General features: G+C 58.3%; 2 protein-coding genes across 3 annotated transcripts in view; both read left to right on the top strand.

The window, feature by feature from the left end:
* LOC131378693 (uncharacterized) overlaps positions 1-7,941 on the top strand; it is a 17,814-nt gene extending 9,873 nt beyond the window's left edge. Inside the window, exon 2 of one of the 2 annotated variants that reach the window (XM_058423305.1) lies at positions 7,476-7,941. The gene's annotated coding sequence lies outside the window, so the exon portion shown is untranslated. Of the gene's footprint in view, positions 1-7,456 lie in introns of both variants that reach the window. The other variant, XM_058423304.1, reaches the window with a different exon arrangement.
* The window catches only part of SDHB (succinate dehydrogenase complex iron sulfur subunit B), a 37,738-nt gene extending 19,667 nt beyond the window's left edge, over positions 1-18,071 (top strand). The window contains exons 6-8 of the mRNA XM_040084396.1: positions 13,769-13,870; positions 14,894-15,016; positions 17,870-18,071. Coding sequence (XP_039940330.1) covers positions 13,769-13,870; positions 14,894-15,016; positions 17,870-17,947 — 303 coding nt within the window. The 3' untranslated portion in view covers positions 17,948-18,071. The remainder of the gene's footprint in view (positions 1-13,768; positions 13,871-14,893; positions 15,017-17,869) is intronic.
* Positions 18,072-18,446: the final 375 nt, after the last annotated feature.

The raw sequence follows: 18,446 nt of genomic DNA, 5'->3' as shown, positions 1-18,446 counted from the left end.
TCCACTGGAAAGGGCAGATTTTCCACAGGAAAGGGCAGATTTTCCACTGAAAAGGCAGATTTTCCACTGAAAAGGCAGATTTTCCACAGGAAAGAGCAGATTTTCCACAGGCACCGTGGGTGTTATCCCAGGACAAAGCAGATTTTCCACAGGAAAGGGCAGATTTTCCACAGGAAAGGCAGATTTTCCACAGGAAAAAGCAGATTTTCCACAGGTACTGTGGGTGTTATCCCAGGACAAAGCAGATTTTCCACAGGAAAGGGCAGATTTTCCACTGAAAAGGCAGATTTTCCACAGGAAAAAGCAGATTTTCCACAGGTACTGTGGGTGTTATCCCAGGACAAAGCAGATTTTCCACAGGAAAAGGCGGATTTTTCATAGCTACCATGGGTGTTATCCCAGGACAAAGCAAATTTTCCACAGGAAAATGCAGAATTTCCACTGAAAAGGCAGATTTTCCACAGGAAAAGGGAGATTTTCCACAGGAACAGGCAGATTTTCCTCAGCCACCATGGGTGCTATCCCAGGACAAAGCAGATTTTCCCCCAGCTCCTGTTTTCCCGTGCCTGGGCTCTGCCAGTGCCGCTGTCCCCGCAGGGAGAGGTGACACTGCTGTGACACTGCTGTGACACTGCTGTGACACCGCTGTGACACCGCTGTGACACCGCTGTGACACCTCTGTGACACTGTGCTGTGACACCGCTGTGACACCGCTGTGACACCGCTGTGACACTGTGCTGTGACACCTCTGTGACACCGCTGTGACACCGCTGTGACACCGCTGTGACACTGTGCTGTGACACCGCTGTGACACCTGTCCGTGTCCCTGCTAAATGAGGGGCTGGCGGCTTTAACGAACCTCATTTATTTGGGAGCTGCTAACGAAGGGGGAGAGCAGCTTTCCCCATGGCCAGGCCGTGAGCTGGCAGGGGTCAGGAGCAGGGTGTGAACGGAAAGAGGAGAGCTTTGGGTGGGATACTGGAGGGAATTCTTCCTTGGGACAGCTTTGGGTGGGATACTGGAGGGAATTCTTCCTTGGGACAGCTTTGGGTGGGATACTGGAGGGAATTCTTCCCTGGGAGAGCTTTGGGTGGGATACTGGAGGGAATTCTTCCTTGGGACAGCTTTGGGTGGGATACTGGAGGGAATTCTTCCCTGGGAGAGGTTTGGGTGGGATACTGGAGGGAATTATTCTCTGGAACAGGTTTGGGTGGGATATTGGAGGGAATTCTTCCCTGGGAGAGGTTTGGGTGGGATATTGGAGGGAATTCTTCCTTGGGACAGCTTTGGGTGGGATACTGGAAGGAATTATTCTCTGGAACAGGTTTGGGTGGGATATTGGAGGGAATTCTTCCCTGGGAGAGCTTTGGGTGGGATACTGGAGGGAATTCTTCCCTGGGAGAGGTTTGGGTGGGATACTGGAGGGAATTCTTCCCTGGGAGAGGTTTGGGTGGGATACTGGAAGGAATTATTCTCTGGAACAGGTTTGGGTGGGATACTGGAAGGAATTCTTCTCTGGGAACCTTCCCATGGATGCTGTGCCTGGATTTCCCTGAGCTCCTCCAGGGGAATCCACCCCAAACCCTTCCCTGAGCTCCTCCAGGGGAATCCACCCCAAACCCTTCCCTGAGCTCCTCCAGGGGAATCCACCCCAAACCCTTCCAGGAGCTCCTGCAGAGGAATCCACCCCAAACCCTTCCCTGAGCTCCTCCAGAGCAATCCACCCCAAACTCTTCCAGGAGCTCCTCCAGAGGAATCCAGCCCAAACCCTTCCCTGAGCTCCTCCAGAGCAATCCACCCCAAACCCTTCCCTGAGCTCCTCCAGAGCAATCCAGCCCAAACCCTTCCCTGAGCTCCTCCAGAGCAATCCACCCCAAACCCTTCCAGGAGCTCCTGCAGAGGAATCCACCCCAAACCCTTCCCTGAGCTCCTCCAGAGGAATCCACCCCAAACCCTTCCCTGAGCTCCTGCAGAGGAATCCACCCCAAACCCTTCCCTGAGCTCCTGCAGAGGAATCCACCCCAAACCCTTCCCTGAGCTCCTGCAGAGGAATCCACCCCAAACCCTTCCCTGAGCTCCTGCAGAGGAATCCACCCCAAACCCTTCCCTGAGCTCCTCCAGGGGAATCCACCCCAAACTCTTCCAGGAGCTCCTGCAGGGGAATCCACCCCAAACCCTTCCCCAGATCTCCCAGCCCCTACTCAAAACCCACAGGAGCTACAGCTCCGGTTTTGGGGTGGCCTTGCCCCAGTGAATCATCCCTGGGCGGTGCCCTGGGTGTAAAATGACACAAATTGTCCTGGGGGGTTTGTCCCGTGTCCCTTGTGACTCACGGGGACGGGCAGGGCTGTCACAGCTGACCCCCAGCACGGGTCAGTGCGGCGTAAAATGACAGAAATTGTCCTGGGGGATGTGTCCCGTGTCCCTTGTCACTCACAGGGATGGGCAGGGCTGTCACAGAGTGGGGCAGGGTCCTGCAGAGGTGTCACTGGGTGTAAAATGACAGAAATTGTCCTGGGGGATTTGTCCCGTGTCCCTTGTCACTCCCAGGTATGGGCAGGGCTGTCACAGCTGACCCCCAGCACGGGTCAGTGCAGTGTAAAATGACAGAAATTGTCCTGGGGGTTTGTCCCGTGTCCCTTGTCACTCCCGGGGATGGGCAGGGTCAAGCACGGGTCAGTACGGTGTAAAATGACAGAAATTGTCCTGGGAGATGTGTCCCGTGTCCCTTGTCACTCCCGGGGACAGGCAGGGTTCAGCAGAGGTCACTGAGATGTAAAATGACAGAAATTGTCCTGGGGGATTTGTCCCATGTCCCTTGTCACTCCCGGGGACGGGCAGGGTTCAGCAGAGGTCACTGAGATGTAAAATGACAGAAATTGTCCTGGGGGATTTGTCCCATGTCCCTTGTCACTCCCGGGGACGGGCAGGGTCCTGCAGAGGTCACTGAGATGTAAAATGACAGAAATTGTCCCTTGTCACTCCCAGGGACAGGCAGGGTCCAGCACGGGTCACTGAGTGTAAAATGACAGAAATTGTCCCTTGTCCCTTGTCACTCCCAGGGACAGGCAGGGTCCAGCACGGGTCACCGGGGCTTGCGCTGGCCGAGCCCTCAGCTGTCCGTGTGAGCCCCGCCTGCCCCCAGGCTGCCCTGCTGACCCAGAGATCCCCGCCGGCCCCTGGGATCCCTGGAGTGGTGGGGAGCAGGTGCAAACCCTTCCAGGTGCGGCTGGGCGCGGGCGCAGAGGCGAGGCCCCGGCCCCGCGGCGCGCCTGACGCGGGGTTTGTGCCGCAGGTGCGGGCCCATGGTGCTGGATGCCCTGATCAAGATCAAGAACGAGATGGACTCCACGCTGACGTTCCGCAGGTCCTGCCGGGAGGGTAAGGACAGGGGATTCCCGCCCGGAATGCTGCGTGCGCTCCGCGCGGGACCCCCGAGAGCTCGGAGCCCCCTGCCCTCCCGGAGCGGGGATGGAGCGCCGCAGTGACCCGGGGTGGAGTGACACAGCTGCCAGCTCCAGCTGTGCCTTCCACAGCTCCCAGCTGTTGCAGTTCCTCTCCCCTGTCTGCTGCATCTGCCGCCTCCCGCGGCGCGGGGACATCCAGGGGCAGATTGCAGCGGCCAGGCCGGGGGGGCAGCGGTGGGATGGGAGCGAGCGGCAGGGGCTGTGCCGGCGCTGCTGCGGGAATCAGGCGGGCTGCAGCCGGGAGAGCGCTCGGGCCTTCGAGGAACAGCTCCAGGAATCTTCTCCGTGGCGCTTTGGCCCGGGGCAGGGCCGGGCTGAGGAGATGGGCATCGGTGGTTTGGGGTTGTGGCCGCTCCCAAACCTGGTCTGGGGCTGGGAAAAACTCCTGATTCACGGGTCACGCTGGGCTGCTGAGCCGTGGGATTGCATTCCTGGCTGGGATGACTCTGGATCAGGGTCATGGGATTGCATTCCTGGCTGGAATGACCATGGATCAGGGTTCTGCTGGGTTGCTGAGCCGTGGGATTGCATTCCTGGCTGGAATGACTCTGCATCGGGGTTCTGCTGGGTTGCTGAGCCATGGGATTGCATTCCTGGCTGGAATGATTGTGGATCAGGGTTCTGCTGGGCTGCTGAGCCGTGGGATTGCATTCCTGGCTGGAATGATTGTGGATCAGGGTTCTGCTGGGTTGCTGAGCCGTGGGATTGCATTCCTGCCTGGGATGACCGTGGATCAGGGTTCTGCTGGGTTGCTGAGCCGTGGGATTGCATTCCTGGCTGGGATGACTCTGGATTAACGAGGTGGGTCTGCAGGCAGGGGCAGTCTCGGGGCAGGTGGTGCCCGGAGGTGTTTTGTCTGGCACCGCCATGGAAAGCAGCATGTGGTCGGGATACGCAAAGCAATCACACGGAGACGAGAGATTTCACAGGGCAGAGAGTTCCTCCGAGAGAGCCCAAGGCTGAGCCAAGCCCAGAGCCCCTCTGCCTGTTTATTTCTTACTTTTTATACATTTTTGGGTCTGGCTGTGGATTGGCTTCTGGAGTTTTCACCTTCCAGCCGAATGGCCAGACCAACTGTCAGTTACAGCTGTTTTCAGGTGAGAAATGTGCAAACAAAGGACAGAGAATGAAAAACAAAGGATTTGTTTATGTTACATATGTGGGGAAAAGGTAGAAACTGCTCCTATTATTGTACAGTAGCTAAAAAGTCTGACTCCATCTTATGAACAATCAAAAGGTTTTAAAAAACTCAGAAAAACCAGGGTGACACACGGAGACGAGAGATTTCGCAGGGCAGAGATGTTCCTCCAAGAGAGCCCAAGGCTGAGCCAAGCCCAGAGCCCCTCTGCCTGGTTATTTCTTACTTTTTATACATTTGTGGGTCTGGCTTTTTGAGTTATCACCTCTCAGGCAACTGGCCGGACCAGCCATCAGTTACAATTGTTTTCAGGTTAGAAATGTGCAAACAAAGGACAGAGAATGAAGAACAAAGGATTTGTTGATGTTACATGTGTGAGAAAAGGTAGAAACTGCTCCTAATATTGTACAGTAGCTAAAAAGTCTGACTCCATCTTATGAACAATCAAAAGGCTTTAAAAACCTCAAAAACCAAGGTGACATCAGCGCTCCCGAGGCGCCTTTTCCTCTGGAATCTGCACAGCAGGGCAGGAATTCCACACGGAGGAGCGGGGTTCCCGCACAGCCAGGTCTCTTCCTGGGCTGGAACTGTGAATATTTACCCGGACAAGACGGGTTTTCAGGCCGGGCTGGTTCCGTCCTGCCCCTCTGTGGCACCCCCCGATGCCGCATTCCCGCTGCAGGCGCGTGCTCCCGGCTCTGCCGCCCTCCGCAGCTGGCTGGAAAATGCTTGGGAGCTTTTCTGCAGTGGGAGGGAGAGCGGTGGCAGTGCCAGGCGCCCGGGACACCGTCAGAGGTGTCATTCCAGCCGTTTGTTGGGCTATTTTTGGGCCCTCCTCTCTCCTTTGGGAGGGCACGAGGGGAAGGAGCTCGTGCCTGGGGGAAGAGGGGTCACATTCCCGAATTCCGGGCATGATGCGGGCGGTTTTTATTCCCTTTTCGTGAGGAGAGGCTGTGGGAGCTGGGCCTGTTTGTCCCAGAGATGGGGATCCTGTCAATCCTTACGAATATTTCCAGGGGGTGTCAGGGGCTGGTCCATCAGGGGACGATCCCAGACTCTTCCCGGTGGTGCCCAGAGGCAGGACAAGGAGCAGCAGCCACAAATGGAAACACAAAAACTCCAGCTGAACGTTTGGGAAAGGTTCTTTCCCGGGGGTGGAACTCCTGCTTTTAGAGGGAATGGAGTTGCAGGGAGGTTTGTGAGCGTTTTGTGGGTCGGCTGTCACTCGGAGCCACGCCGTGACCTCCGAGGGTTTGAAAGGAAGGACGGGATCAGCCTGGATTCCAGGTTTTAGGGGGAAAAGGGGCGCTGGGCACCTCCTCTGACAACTGTTCCTGTGAGCAGCGGCACACCTGGGGGTTTGCTGCAGCTTGGATCAGTCCTGTGCCCTCCCAGCGCAGGAAGGAAGGACCAGGCCAGGCTTTTAGGGACAAAAAAGGTGGGACAGTGCCCGGGGAGTCCCAGACCCCGCTGGACACATTCCAGCGTCGTGATCAGGAGACGCAGAGCAATCGCACGGAGTCGAGATTTCCGCAGGGCAGAGAGTTCCTCCGAGAGAGCCAAAGCTGAGAACCAAAGCGGAGAACCCTCTGCCTGTTTATTTCTTACTTTTTATACATTTGTGGGTCTGGCTGTGGATCGGCTTCTGGAGTTTTCACCTCCCAGCCGAATGGCCAGACCAGCCGTCAGTTACAATTGTTTTCAGGTTAGAAATATCTAAACAAAGGACAGGGAATGAAAAACAAAGGATTTGTTTCTGTTACATGTGTGAGAAAAGGCAAAACCTGCTCCTATTATTGTACAGAAACTAAAAAGTCTGACTCCATCTTATGAACAATCAAAAGGCTTTAAAAACTCAGAAAAACCAGGGTGACACACGGAGACGAGAGATTTCGCAGGGCAGAGATGTTCCTCCAAGAGAGCCCAAGGCTGAGCCAAGCCCAGAGCCCCTCTGCCTGTTTATTTCTTACTTTTTGTACATTTGTGGGTCTGGCTTTTTGAGTTATCACCTCTCAAGCAACTGGCCGGACCAGCCGTCAGTTACAATTGTTTTCAGGTTAGAAATATGCAAACAAAGGACAGAGAATGAAAAAACAAAAGGATTTGTTTATGTTACATGAGTGAGAAAAAGTGAAAACTGCTCCTAATATTGTGCAGTAGCTAAAAAGTCTGACTCCATCTTATGAACAATCAAAAGGCTTTAAAAAACTCAGAAAAACCAAGGTGGCACAGCGTCACCTGCTCCAGGGTTGGACTGGGCGGCTCCCAGAGATCCCTTCCGTCCCTGCCGGCCCCGGGAAGCTGCAGCTTCAATGTCACTTTTTGTTGTACTTTTAAAGTTTATTTTACGCCTCTCTCGGCTCCCTCCCCGTGCCGCTGAGCCCAGAGCAGAGCTGGACGCTCTCCCCTCCCCGGATCGGAGCCTCATTTCCTGCTGGGGAAAGGAGCTTTTTTATGGTGTTGATGGAAGCAGCTCCCGTGTTTGATCCTCACTGAAAGTCAAGAACGTTGGGCCCCGGTGGCGAATTCCGGCGTTTTTCTCCTCCGGGGTTTTGTGGGATGGATGAAGACCCCGGTGCAGTGGGAGCAGGGTTTTTGGGAATCGGGTGGATTGGGAAGAGGTTTTTTGGGACTCTGGCAGCTTGGGAAGAGGTTTTGCAGGACAGGTGAGGACATCGATAGAACAAGAAGGGATTTTTTTTGGATGGGAGAGGTCTCTGGAGGGTCGGGAAGAGCCTTTCCAGGATCAGTGATGAGGTTTCCTGGGATGGGTGAGGACCCTGGTGTGGTGAGAAGAAACTTTTTGGGATAAGTGAGGATCCCAGAGGATTGGGAAGAGCCTTTCCAGGAGGTTTTCTGGGATGGATGAGGACCTTGGTGTGGTGAGAAGAGACTTTTTTGGGATAAGTGAGGATCCCAGAGGGTTGGGAAGAAACATTACAGGAGGTTTTCTGGGATTGCTGAGGATCCTGGTGTGGTGAGAAGAAACTTTTTGGGATAAGTGAGGATCCCAGAAGGTTGGGAAGCACCTTTCCAGGAGGTTTTCTGGGATGGATGAGAACCCTGGTGTGGTGAGAAGAGATTTTTTAGGATAAGTGAGGATCCCGGAGGGTTGGGAAGCGCATTTCCAGGATCAGTGATGAGGTTTTCTGGGATGGGTGAGGACCCTGGTGTGATGGGAAGAGATCTTTTGGGATAAGTGAGGATCCTGGAGGGTTGGGAAGCGCATTTCCAGGAGGTTTCCTGGGATGGGTGAGGACCCTGGCGGGTTGGGAAGAGGTTTTCCTAGACCCTGGTGGGTTGGGAAGGGGTTTTCCAAGACCCTGGCATGTTGGGAGGGGGTTTTCCAAGACCGTGGCGGGTTGGGAAGGGGTTTTCCTAGACCCTGGCGGGTTGGGAAGAGGTTTTCCTAGACCCTGGCGGGTTGGGAAGAGGTTTTTCGGGATCCTGCTGGATTGGGACGAGTCGAGTAGCGTTTCCCCAGCACAGCCCAGGGCCGTTTTTGGGGCCAGGAGGGAGAACCCCACTCCCTGCTCCGCTTTTCCCCCTCAGGGATCTGCGGCTCCTGCGCCATGAACATCGCCGGGGGCAACACGCTGGCCTGCATCAAAAAGATCGACGGTGACCTCAGCAAAGTCACCAAGATCTACCCCCTGCCCCACATGTACGTGGTGAAGGACCTGGTCCCGGTGAGTGTGGGGCCGGGCACAGCGCCTGGCGGGAGCCACCGAGGTCAGGGCGGCCCCGGTGCGTCCTGGCAGGAATGTGGCGGCGCTGGGGAGGGAGTGCCGGCTCCTGGAGGGCTTGGAGGTGTCAGTCCTGTGCCAGCGGGGGATTTGGGAGGGGCGGCGGGAAGGGAAGGGTCAGGGCCCCACGGCTCGGACAGCAGGGGTGGGCTTTGGGGTGGATCCGCGCGTCTCCGCAGCCCCATAACCAGATCCCGGCGCTGTCCCGCCGCAGGACCTGAGTAACTTCTACGCGCAGTACAAATCCATCGAGCCCTACCTGAAGAAGAAGGACGAGTCCAAGGAGGGCAAGGAGCAGTACCTGCAGTCCATAGAGGACCGACAGAAGCTGGTCTGTGCCGTTTGCAGGGGTGAAACCGCTCCCAGAGCAGCCGGGCTCAAACCCGGGCGCTCGGCTCCTGCCCGTTCTTATTTCCGTTCTTATTCCCGTTCCCGCTCCCATTCCCGCTCCCATTCCTATTCCCATTCCCACTGCAATTTAGATCCCAGAGTGCAGAACTCGATCCCACAGTGTGCAGAACTCAATCCCGCAGTGCAGAACTCAATCCCGCTGTGTAGAACTCGATCCCGCAGTGCAGAACTCAATCCCGCTGTGTAGAACTCGATCCCACAGTGTGCAGAACTCAATCCCGCAGTGCAGAACTCAATCCCGCTGTGTAGAACTCGATCCCGCAGTGTGTAGAACTCAATCCCACAGCTTGTAGAACTCGATCCCACGGTGTGGAACTCGATCCCGCTGTGTGGAACTCGATCCCGCAGTGTAGAACTCGATCCCGCTGTGTAGAACTCGATCCCACAGTGTAGAACTCGATCCCGCAGTGTAGAACTCGATCCCGCAGTGTGGAACTCGATCCCGCAGTGTAGAACTCGATCCCGCTGTGTAGAACTCGATCCCGCGGTGTGGAACTCGATCCCGCAGTGTAGAACTCGATCCCGCTGTGTAGAACTCGATCCCGCTGTGTAGAACTTGATCCCGCTGTGTAGAACTCGATCCCACAGTGTGTAGAACTCGATCCCGCTGTGCAGAACTCGATCCCACAGTGTGGCACTCAATCCCGCAGTGTAGAACTCGATCCCGCAGCGTGGAACTCGATCCCGCTGTGTAGAACTCGATCCTGCAGTGCAGAACTCGATCCCGCAGCTTGTAGAACTCGATCCCACAGCTTGTAGAACTCGATCCCGCAGTGCAGAACTCGATCCCGCAGTGCGGAACTCGATCCCGCAGTGTGTAGAACTCGATCCCGCAGTGTGGCACTCGATCCCACAGTGTGGCACTCGATCCCACAGTGTGGAACTCGATCCCGCTGTGTGTGGAACTCGATCCCGCTGTGTGGAACTCGATCCCGCAGTGTGGACCTTGATCCTGCAGTTTGTGGAACTCGATCCTGCCGTGCGGAACTCGATCCCGCAGTGTGTGGAACTCGATCCCACAGTGTGTAGAACTCGATCCCGCAGTGCAGAACTCGATCCCGCAGCTTGTAGAACTCGATCCCACCGCTTGTAGAACTCGATCCCGCAGTGCAGAACTCGATCCCGCAGTGCAGAACTCGATCCCGCAGTGCGGAACTCGATCCCGCAGTGTGTAGAACTCGATCCCGCGGTGTGTAGAGCTCGATCCCGCAGTGCAGAACTCGATCCCGCAGTGCAGAACTCGATCCCACAGTGTGGAACTCGATCCCGCAGTGTGTAGAACTCGATCCCGCAGTGTGTAGAACTCGATCCCACAGCTTGTAGAACTCGATCCCACAGTGTGTAGAACTCGATCCCACAGTTTGTAGAACTCGATCCCGCAGTGTGTAGAACTCGATCCCACAGTTTGTAGAACTCGATCCCGCAGTGTGTAGAACTCGATCCCGCACTGTGTAGAACTCGATCCCGCTGTGTGTAGAACTCGATCCCTCAGTGCGGAACTCGATCCCACAGCCGCTGTCTCGGCGCTGGGATCGGTGCTCACCGGGGTCTCTGTTCCCTTCTCCCTGTGGAATCCCTGCTGGTGCGAGCGCTCGGCGCGTTCCCGGCTGGAATCCCGCAGGCTCCTGGGAAAAGCCAGAGTGCAGGATTTGGGATTTGGGGCCTGGAAAGCTCCTGGGAAAAGCCAGAGTGCAGGATTTGGGATTTGGGGCCTGGAAAGCTCCTGGGAAAAAACTGAGTGCAGGATTTGGGATTTGGGATGTGTGCCCTGGCAGGCTCCTGGGAAAAGCCAGAGTGCAGGATTTGGGATGTGTGCCCTGGCAGGCTCCTGGGAAAAGCCAGAGTGCAGGATTTGGGATGTGTGCCCTGGCAGGCTCCTGGGAAAAGCCAGAGTGCAGGATTTGGGATTTGGGGCCTGGAAAGCTCCTGGGAAAAGCCAGAGTGCAGGATTTGGGATGTGTGCCCTGGCAGGCTCCTGGGAAAAGCCAGAGTGCAGGATTTGGGATTTGGGGCCTGGAAAGCTCCTGGGAAAAGCCAGAGTGCAGGATTTGGGATTTGGGGCCTGGAAAGCTCCTGGGAAAAGCCAGAGTGCAGGATTTGGAATGTGTGCCCTGGCAGGCTCCTGGGAAAAGCCAGAGTGCAGGATTTGGGATTTGGGGCCTGGAAAGCTCCTGGGAGAAGCCAGAGTGCAGGATTTGGGATTTGGGCCTGGAAAGCTCCTGGGAGAAGCCAGAGTGCAGGATTTGGGATTTGGGGCCTGGAAAGCTCCTGGGAGAAGCCAGAGTGCAGGATTTGGGATTTGGGGCCTGGAAAGCTCCTGGTAAAAAACAGAGTGCAGGATTTCAGGATTTGGGATGTGTGCCCTGGAAAGCTGGGAAAAGCCAGAGTGCAGGATTTGGGATTTGGCCCTGGCAGGCTCCTGGGAAAAGCCAGAGTGCAGGATTTGGGATTTGGGGCCTGGAAAGCTCCTGGGAGAAGCCAGAGTGCAGGATTTGGGATTTGGGGCCTGGAAAGCTCCTGGGAGAAGCCAGAGTGCAGGATTTGGGATTTGGGGCCTGGAAAGCTCCTGGGAAAAGCCAGAGTGCAGGATTTCAGGATTTGGGGTGTGTGCCCTGGCAGGGGATTTGGGGTGGATGAGAAGGCAGACGGCGGGGCCGGGTTTGGGGTGGGTTTCCGTGGCTGCCCAGGGATCAGCAGCAGCTCAGGAGCGCTTTTCCCTGTGAGCTGCCGGGATGGATCCGCGATTCCACGATGCCTGCTCCGCCGTGGAGGCGCCCAATCTCCGGTTTGGTGAGGGAGCGCTGGATGCGACCCAGGGAACGCTGCAGCGTCCCCGTGGCGTGTGCAGCCAAGCTGACATCCCATAATAGCCCCGGGGCTGCACAGGCTGCAGGGATTCCTATCCAGAGGCAGCACTTCCCAGCTTCTCTGATCCCTTTCTCCGCCAGGCGGGAACAGGGAAACCCCAAAACCACAGCTGGAAAACCAGGATCCCTTGGCTGGAATTCCCCTCCCTTGGGATCAGCCTGCGCCCGGGAGAAACCTGGATTTGGCTGGAAAGCTCCGTTAAACCCTCGATGGTTTGGAGCGGTGCAGTTAGAAATCAGACGGGGGGTGAGGAGAGGGGGCTCTGCCCGCGGCGCTCCAGCTCTTCCCAAAGGAGCTGCCGGAATCCTGGCACCGGGAATCTTTCCTGGACTCGAAACTTTTATCCCAAAGCGACTTTTGGGAATGTGAATTAAGCCAGGTTGGGCTCTGGGTCACAGGGAGGCTCAGGAGAGCCCGAGTGCCTCAGTTTCCTGTCCGGGGTGAGGAACGGGCTCCTCGTTCCAGCAGGGATGGGCAGAGCTGCCCGAGTCACTTCCATGTAGGATTAAACTGCTCCTGTGCCTGGGACAAAAACTGCCCGTAAAAACAGGGAAGTGATCCAGGATCAGCGCCGTTCCCGTTCCAGGGGTGCCCTCAGGGACAGGCCGCACCCTCCGCTGGCCCCGAGGCTGCCGGGCGGACTTTGCTCTCCTGCACCTGGAATTGTTAACTGGGAATAAATCCCTGCCTGTCCTGGGTGCGATGGGCTGGGAGGAGGAGGGAAGAGATCCCGGGGCAGGGATGGAGGAGATCCCGGGGCAGGGATAGAGGAGATCCCGGGGCAGGGATGGGGGAGATCCTGGGGCAGGGATGGAGGAGAGCCCGGGGCAGGGATGGGGGAGATCCCATTGCAGGGATGGGAGAGATCCCGGGGCAGGGATGGAGGAGATCCTGAGGCGGGGATGGGCGAGATCCCGGGGCAGGGATGGAGGAGATCCCATTGCAGGGATGGAGGAGATCCCGGGGCAGGGATGGAGGAGATCCTGAGGCGGGGATGGAGGAGATCCCGAGGCGGGGATGGAGGAGATCCCGGGGCAGGGATGGAGGAGATCCCAGTGCAGGGATGGAGGAGATCCCGGGGCAGGGATGGAGGAGATCCCGGGGCAGGGATGGGGGAGATCCCGGGGCAGGGATGGAGGAGATCCCGGGGCAGGGATGGGGGAGATCCCGGGGCAGGGATGGGGGAGATCCTGGGGCAGGGATGGAGGAGATCCCGAGGCAGGGATGGGGGAGATCCTGGGGCAGGGATGGAGGAGATCCCGGGGCAGGGATGGAGGAGATCCCGAGGCAGGGATGGGGGAGATCCTGGGGCAGGGATGGAGGAGATCCCGGGGCGGGGATGGGAGAGATCCCATTGCAGGGATGGAAGAGATCCCATTGCAGGGATGGAGGAGATCCCAATGCCGGGATGGAGGAGATCCCGGGGCGGGGATGGGAGAGATCCCATTGCAGGGATGGAAGAGATCCCATTGCAGGGATGGAGGAGATCCCATTGCAGGGATGGAGGAGATCCCGGGGCGGGGATGGGAGAGATCCCGAGGCAGGGATGGAGGAGATCCCGAGGCAGGGATGCAGGAGATCCCAATGCCGGGATGGAGGAGAAGCTGAGGCAGGGATGGAGGAGAAGCTGAGGCAGGGATGCAGGAGAACCCAGCAGCTTCCTGTTCCTCTCCAGGCTGTGCCCTTCCCCTGCTGTCCCAGGTCCTGGTTCATTCCATGGTTCCAGCACTCAGCTGGAAGGGGGTCACAAGGACCGTGGGGGTCACGAGGACCGTGGGGATCAGGAGGACCGTGGGGATCACAAGGACCATGGGGGTCAGGAGGACCATGGGGGTCACGAGGACTGTGGGGATCACAAGGACCGTGGGGGTCAGGAGGACCGTGGGGATCACGAGGACTGTGGGGATCACAAGGACCGTGGGGGTCAGGAGGACCGTGGGGATCACGAGGACCATGGGGGTCACGAGGACCGTGGGGGGCAGCAGCTCCTGGCCCGGGTCCGGGAGCGTTGGGGTTGTTCCCCTCAGGAGCCGCTGCCCCACGGCGGCTCTGCCTCGCGCGGGGGGCTCGGGGCCGGGGGGTGCATGCCGTGTCCCCAGCCCCACGGTGACGGCCGGCCGCGTCCCCTCCCCTGGCAGGACGGGCTCTACGAGTGCATCCTGTGCGCCTGCTGCAGCACCAGCTGTCCCAGCTACTGGTGGAACGGGGACAAGTACCTGGGCCCCGCCGTGCTGATGCAGGTGAGGACAGGCGCGGTGTCACCTGCCCAGTGTCACCCGCCCGGGGGTGGGAGCCTGGGGGGATAACCCTGGGATCCGTGGGACCTCCAGCAGATCCCCCCTGGGCACTCACAGCCTGCCAGCCCTGGGCCATGCTCACGAGTTTTTCGGGCGGTTTTCAGTGGGGTCCGTTGACATGGCAGGGGTTGATCCTGCAATTAGCGCTTCAGGTAATGAAGTCATTTACCCCCAGTTTGCTCCCTGCCCCGGTTCAGGTCTGTTTTCACTCCTCGGGGTCTGAGGCTGTCGGGCGTCCTTGGGTTTCATTCCAGAGGAACTGTGTGTGCCCGGAACGGGGAGCAGCGGCTGTGCGTGGGGTTCAGGGTTAGGCACCAGCGCAGTGAAGTGCCGGAGCTGAAATCCCGGGGCCGTGTCGGTGCCCTGGGGTGGGTGCGGGCCAGGGCCGGGTGCCAGCAGCACCCCAGGGTGTCGGTGTCGGTGCCCCAGGGCCGGGGCCGGGTGCCAGCAGCACCCCAGGGTGTCAGTGTCGGTGCCCCGGGGCGGGTGCCAGCAGCACCCCAGGGTGTCGGTGTCGATGCCCTGGGCTGGGGCCGGGTGCCAGCAGCACCCCAGGGTGTCGGTGTCGGTGCCCCGGGGCGGGTGCCAGCAGCACCCCAGGGTGTCGGTGTCGGTGCCCCAGGGCGGGTGCCAGCAGCACCCCAGGGTGTCGGTGTCGATGCCCTGGGCTGGGGCCGGGTGCCAGCAGCACCCCAGGGTGTCGGTGTCGGTGCCCCGGGGCGGGTGCCAGCAGCACCCCAGGGTGTCGGTGTCGGTGCCCCGGGGCCGGGTGCCAGCAGCACCCCAGGGTGTCGGTGTCGGTGCCCCGGGGCGGGTGCCAGCAGCACCCCAGGGTGTCGGTGCCCCGGGGCGGGTGCCAGCAGCACCCCAGGGTGTCGGTGCCCTGGGGCGGGTGCCAGCAGCACCCCAGGGTGTCGGTGCCCCGGGGCGGGTGCCAGCAGCACCCCAGGGTGTCGGTGTCCCCAGGCGTACCGCTGGATGATCGACTCGCGCGACGACTTCACGGAGGAGCGGCTGGCGCAGCTGCAGGATCCCTTCTCACTGTACCGCTGCCACACCATCATGAACTGCACCCGCACCTGCCCCAAGGTACGGGCACGGGCCACAGTGACACTGCTGGGGTGGCACAGAGGGACCCACAGTGACACTGCTGGGGTGGCACAGAGGGACCCACAGTGACACTGCTGGGGTGGCACAGAGGGACCCACAGGGACACTGCTGGGGTGGCACAGAGAGAGCACGGTGACACTGCTGGGGTGGCACAGAGGGGGCACAGGGACACTGCTGGGGTGGCACAGAGGGGGCACAGGGACACTGCTGGGGTGGCACAGAGAGAGCACGGTGACACTGCTGGGGTGGCACAGAGGGACCCACGGTGACACTGCTGGGGTGGCACAGAGAATTTGGGAGCAGGGCTCTGCCTGGAGCGCTCCAGGGAATTTCTGAGCCCAGGATTTGGGAGCAGGATCGGGCCAGGAGCGCTCCAGGGAATTTCTGAGCCCAGGATTTGGGAGCAGGACTGGGCCAGGAGTGCTCCAGGGAATTTCTGAGCCCAGGATTTGGGAGCAGGACCGGGCCAGGAGCGCTCCAGGGAATTTCTGAGCCCAGGATTTGGGAGCAGGACCGGGCCAGGAGCACTCCAGGGAATTTCTGAGCCCAGGATTTGGGAGCAGGAGCGCTCCAGGGAATTTCTGAGCCCAGGATTTGGGAGCAGGAGCACTCCAGGGAATTTCTGAGCCCAGGATTTGGGAGCAGGGCTCTGCCAGGAGCGCTCCAGGGAATTTCTGAGCCCAGGATTTGGGAGCAGGAGCGTTCCAGGGAATTTCTGAGCCCAGGATTTGGGAGCAGGAGCACTCCAGGGAATTTCTGAGCCCAGGATTTGGGAGCAGGACCGGGCCAGGAGCACTCCAGGGAATTTCTGAGCCCAGGATTTGGGAGCAGGAGCGCTCCAGGGAATTTCTGAGCCCAGGATTTGGGAGCAGGATCGGGCCAGGAGCGCTCCAGGGAATTTCTGAGCCCAGGATTTGGGAGCAGGATCGGGCCAGGAGCGCTCCAGGGAATTTCTGAGCCCAGGATTTGGGAGCAGGGCTCTGCCAGGAGCGCTCCAGGGAATTTCTGAGCCCAGGATTTGGGAGCAGGGCTCTGCCAGGAGCGCTCCAGGGAATTTCTGAGCCCAGGATTTGGGAGCAGGATCGGGCCAGGAGCACTCCAGGGAATTTCTGAGCCCAGGATTTGGGAGCAGGATCGGGCCAGGAGCGCTCCAGGGAATTTCTGAGCCCAGGATTTGGGAGCAGGAGCGCTCCAGGGAATTTCTGAGCCCAGGATTTGGGAGCAGGATCGGGCCAGGAGCACTCCAGGGAATTTCTGAGCCCAGGATTTGGGAGCAGGATCAGGCCAGGAGCGCTCCAGGGAATTTCTGAGCCCAGGATTTGGGAGTAGGGCTCTGCCAGGAGCGCTCCAGGGAATTTCTGAGCCTCTGGGAATCCAAACACCAGAAAAACCTGGAATTTCACCCTTTATCTCCCTTTGATCCCGATCAAAGCGCAGCTCCCGAGGCGGAGTTTGGCTCCAGGGACCGGAGCGAGTTCCAGCTCCGGGCCGCTCTTCCCGGGGAAACTGAGGCCGGGCTGGGGCAGAGCTGCCCTGGGACCCTCTGGAATTCCCATCCTGGCTGGAGTCAGGGCTGGCCCAGGTGTCCTGAGCCCCCCTGGGCTGGAAAGGAGGATTCATGCCAGGCTGGACTCGGATTTTTAGGGAGGAGAGGCGCTGAGCAGCTCCTCTAACCAATCTTTTTGCGAGTCTCAGCGCATTTGTGAGTTTGCTGTGACTCCAGTGCGTCCTGCAGCCTCCCGGCACGGACAGGAGGGACGCTGTCAGCCAAATTCCAGCTTCTAGGGGACAAAAAAGCGGGGTACAGCGGATTTGGGAGTTTATTATCACTGTAATCCATCCTGTGACTTCCCAGGGTTTGAGGAGAGGGGAATATCAGCTGAATTCGGGGTTTTAGGGGGGAAAGGGTGGAATGGCAGATTTGGGAGTTTATTACAACTGTCATCCCTCCTGTGACCTCGCAGGGTTTGAAGGGAAGAATATCAGCTGAATTCCAGATTTAAGTGGAAAAGAGGTGGAATAGCAGCAAATTGGAGTTTATTACAACTGTCATCCATCCTGTGACTTGCCAGGGTTTGAGAGGAAGGGAATATCAGCTGAATTCGGGGTTTTAGGGGGAAAAGAGGTGGAACAGCAGAGGATTTGTGAGTTTACTACTGCTTGGATCCATCCTGTGACCTCCCAGGGTTTGAGAGGAAGAATATCAGCTCAGTTCCAGGTTTTAGGGGGAAAAGGGTGGAATGGCAGATTTGGGAGTTTATTGCAACTGTCATCCATCCTGTGACTTCCCAGGGTTTGAGAGGAAGGGGAATATCAGCTGAATTCCGGGTTTTAGGGGGAAAAGAGGTGGAACAGCAGAGGATTTGTGAGTTTACTACTGCTTGGATCCATCCTGTGACCTCCCAGGGTTTGAAGGGAAGAATATCAGCTGAGTTCCAGGTTTTAGGGGGAAAAGGGTGGAATGGCAGCAAGTTTGGGAGTTTATTATGACTGTCATCCCTCCTGTGACTTCCCAGGGTTTGAAAAGAGGGGAATATCAGCTGAATTCCAGGTTTTAAGTGGAAAAGGGTGGAATGGCAGCAAGTTTGGGAGTTTATTATGACTGTAATCCATCCTGTGACTTCCCAGGGTTTGAGGAGAGGGGAATATCAGCTGAATTCCAGGTTTTAGAGGAAAAAGGGTGGAATAGCAGATTTGTGAGTTCACTACAGCTCGGATGGGGAGGAAGGAGAGGGGCAGGGAAAGAGGGAGGGAAGGAGGGGAGAGGGAAGGAGGGAGGGGAGAGGGAGGGGAGAGGGAGGGAGGGGAGGCGCTGAGCGGCCTCTCCCGCAGGGCCTGAACCCCGGCAAAGCCATCGCCGAGATCAAGAAGATGATGGCGACCTACAAGCAGAAGGCAGCGGCTGCGTGAGGGCTGAGTGACCCCGAGGTGACCCCGAGGTGACCCCGGAGTGACCCCGACACCGGAGCGGCTCCAGCAGGGCGTTACCTGTGCCAGGTAACCTGTGCACCTGCAATAAAGGCTGTAAAGAACAGCTCGGGCTCCGTCCTTTGTTAATCATTTCTGAGTCAGTCGTTTATTAATTCCCTTCGTGGAAGGTTTTACCATCCCACTCCTCTCGGGGCCGGGAGGAGCTGGGAACAGGGAATGGTGGAGGGATCTTGAGCCTGAAATCCCCAAACAGGATTTGGAGCTCCCGGGGTGCAGGGTGGGGCAAAACCCCGGGAGCAGATCCGCCAGGAGCGGGGTGTCCTGTCCCACCCCGCGGGATCCTGCTCTGTGTTCCTGGTTTTCACTCCGAATCCTAAGAAAACGGGATTTTCTAGTGGTGACTCTTCTTCTCTCTCCTGTTTTATTTCCGTGTCCCAGTTCTCTTCCCACGCCCCCGGGGCCCTGGTTTGCATTCCTG

This window comes from Hirundo rustica, chromosome 22 (assembly GCF_015227805.2).
Source record: "Hirundo rustica isolate bHirRus1 chromosome 22, bHirRus1.pri.v3, whole genome shotgun sequence".
Lineage (NCBI taxonomy): Eukaryota > Metazoa > Chordata > Aves > Passeriformes > Hirundinidae > Hirundo > Hirundo rustica.
The sequence above is the reverse complement of the archived record's forward strand: the minus strand, read 5'-3'. Positions and strand labels throughout refer to the sequence as shown.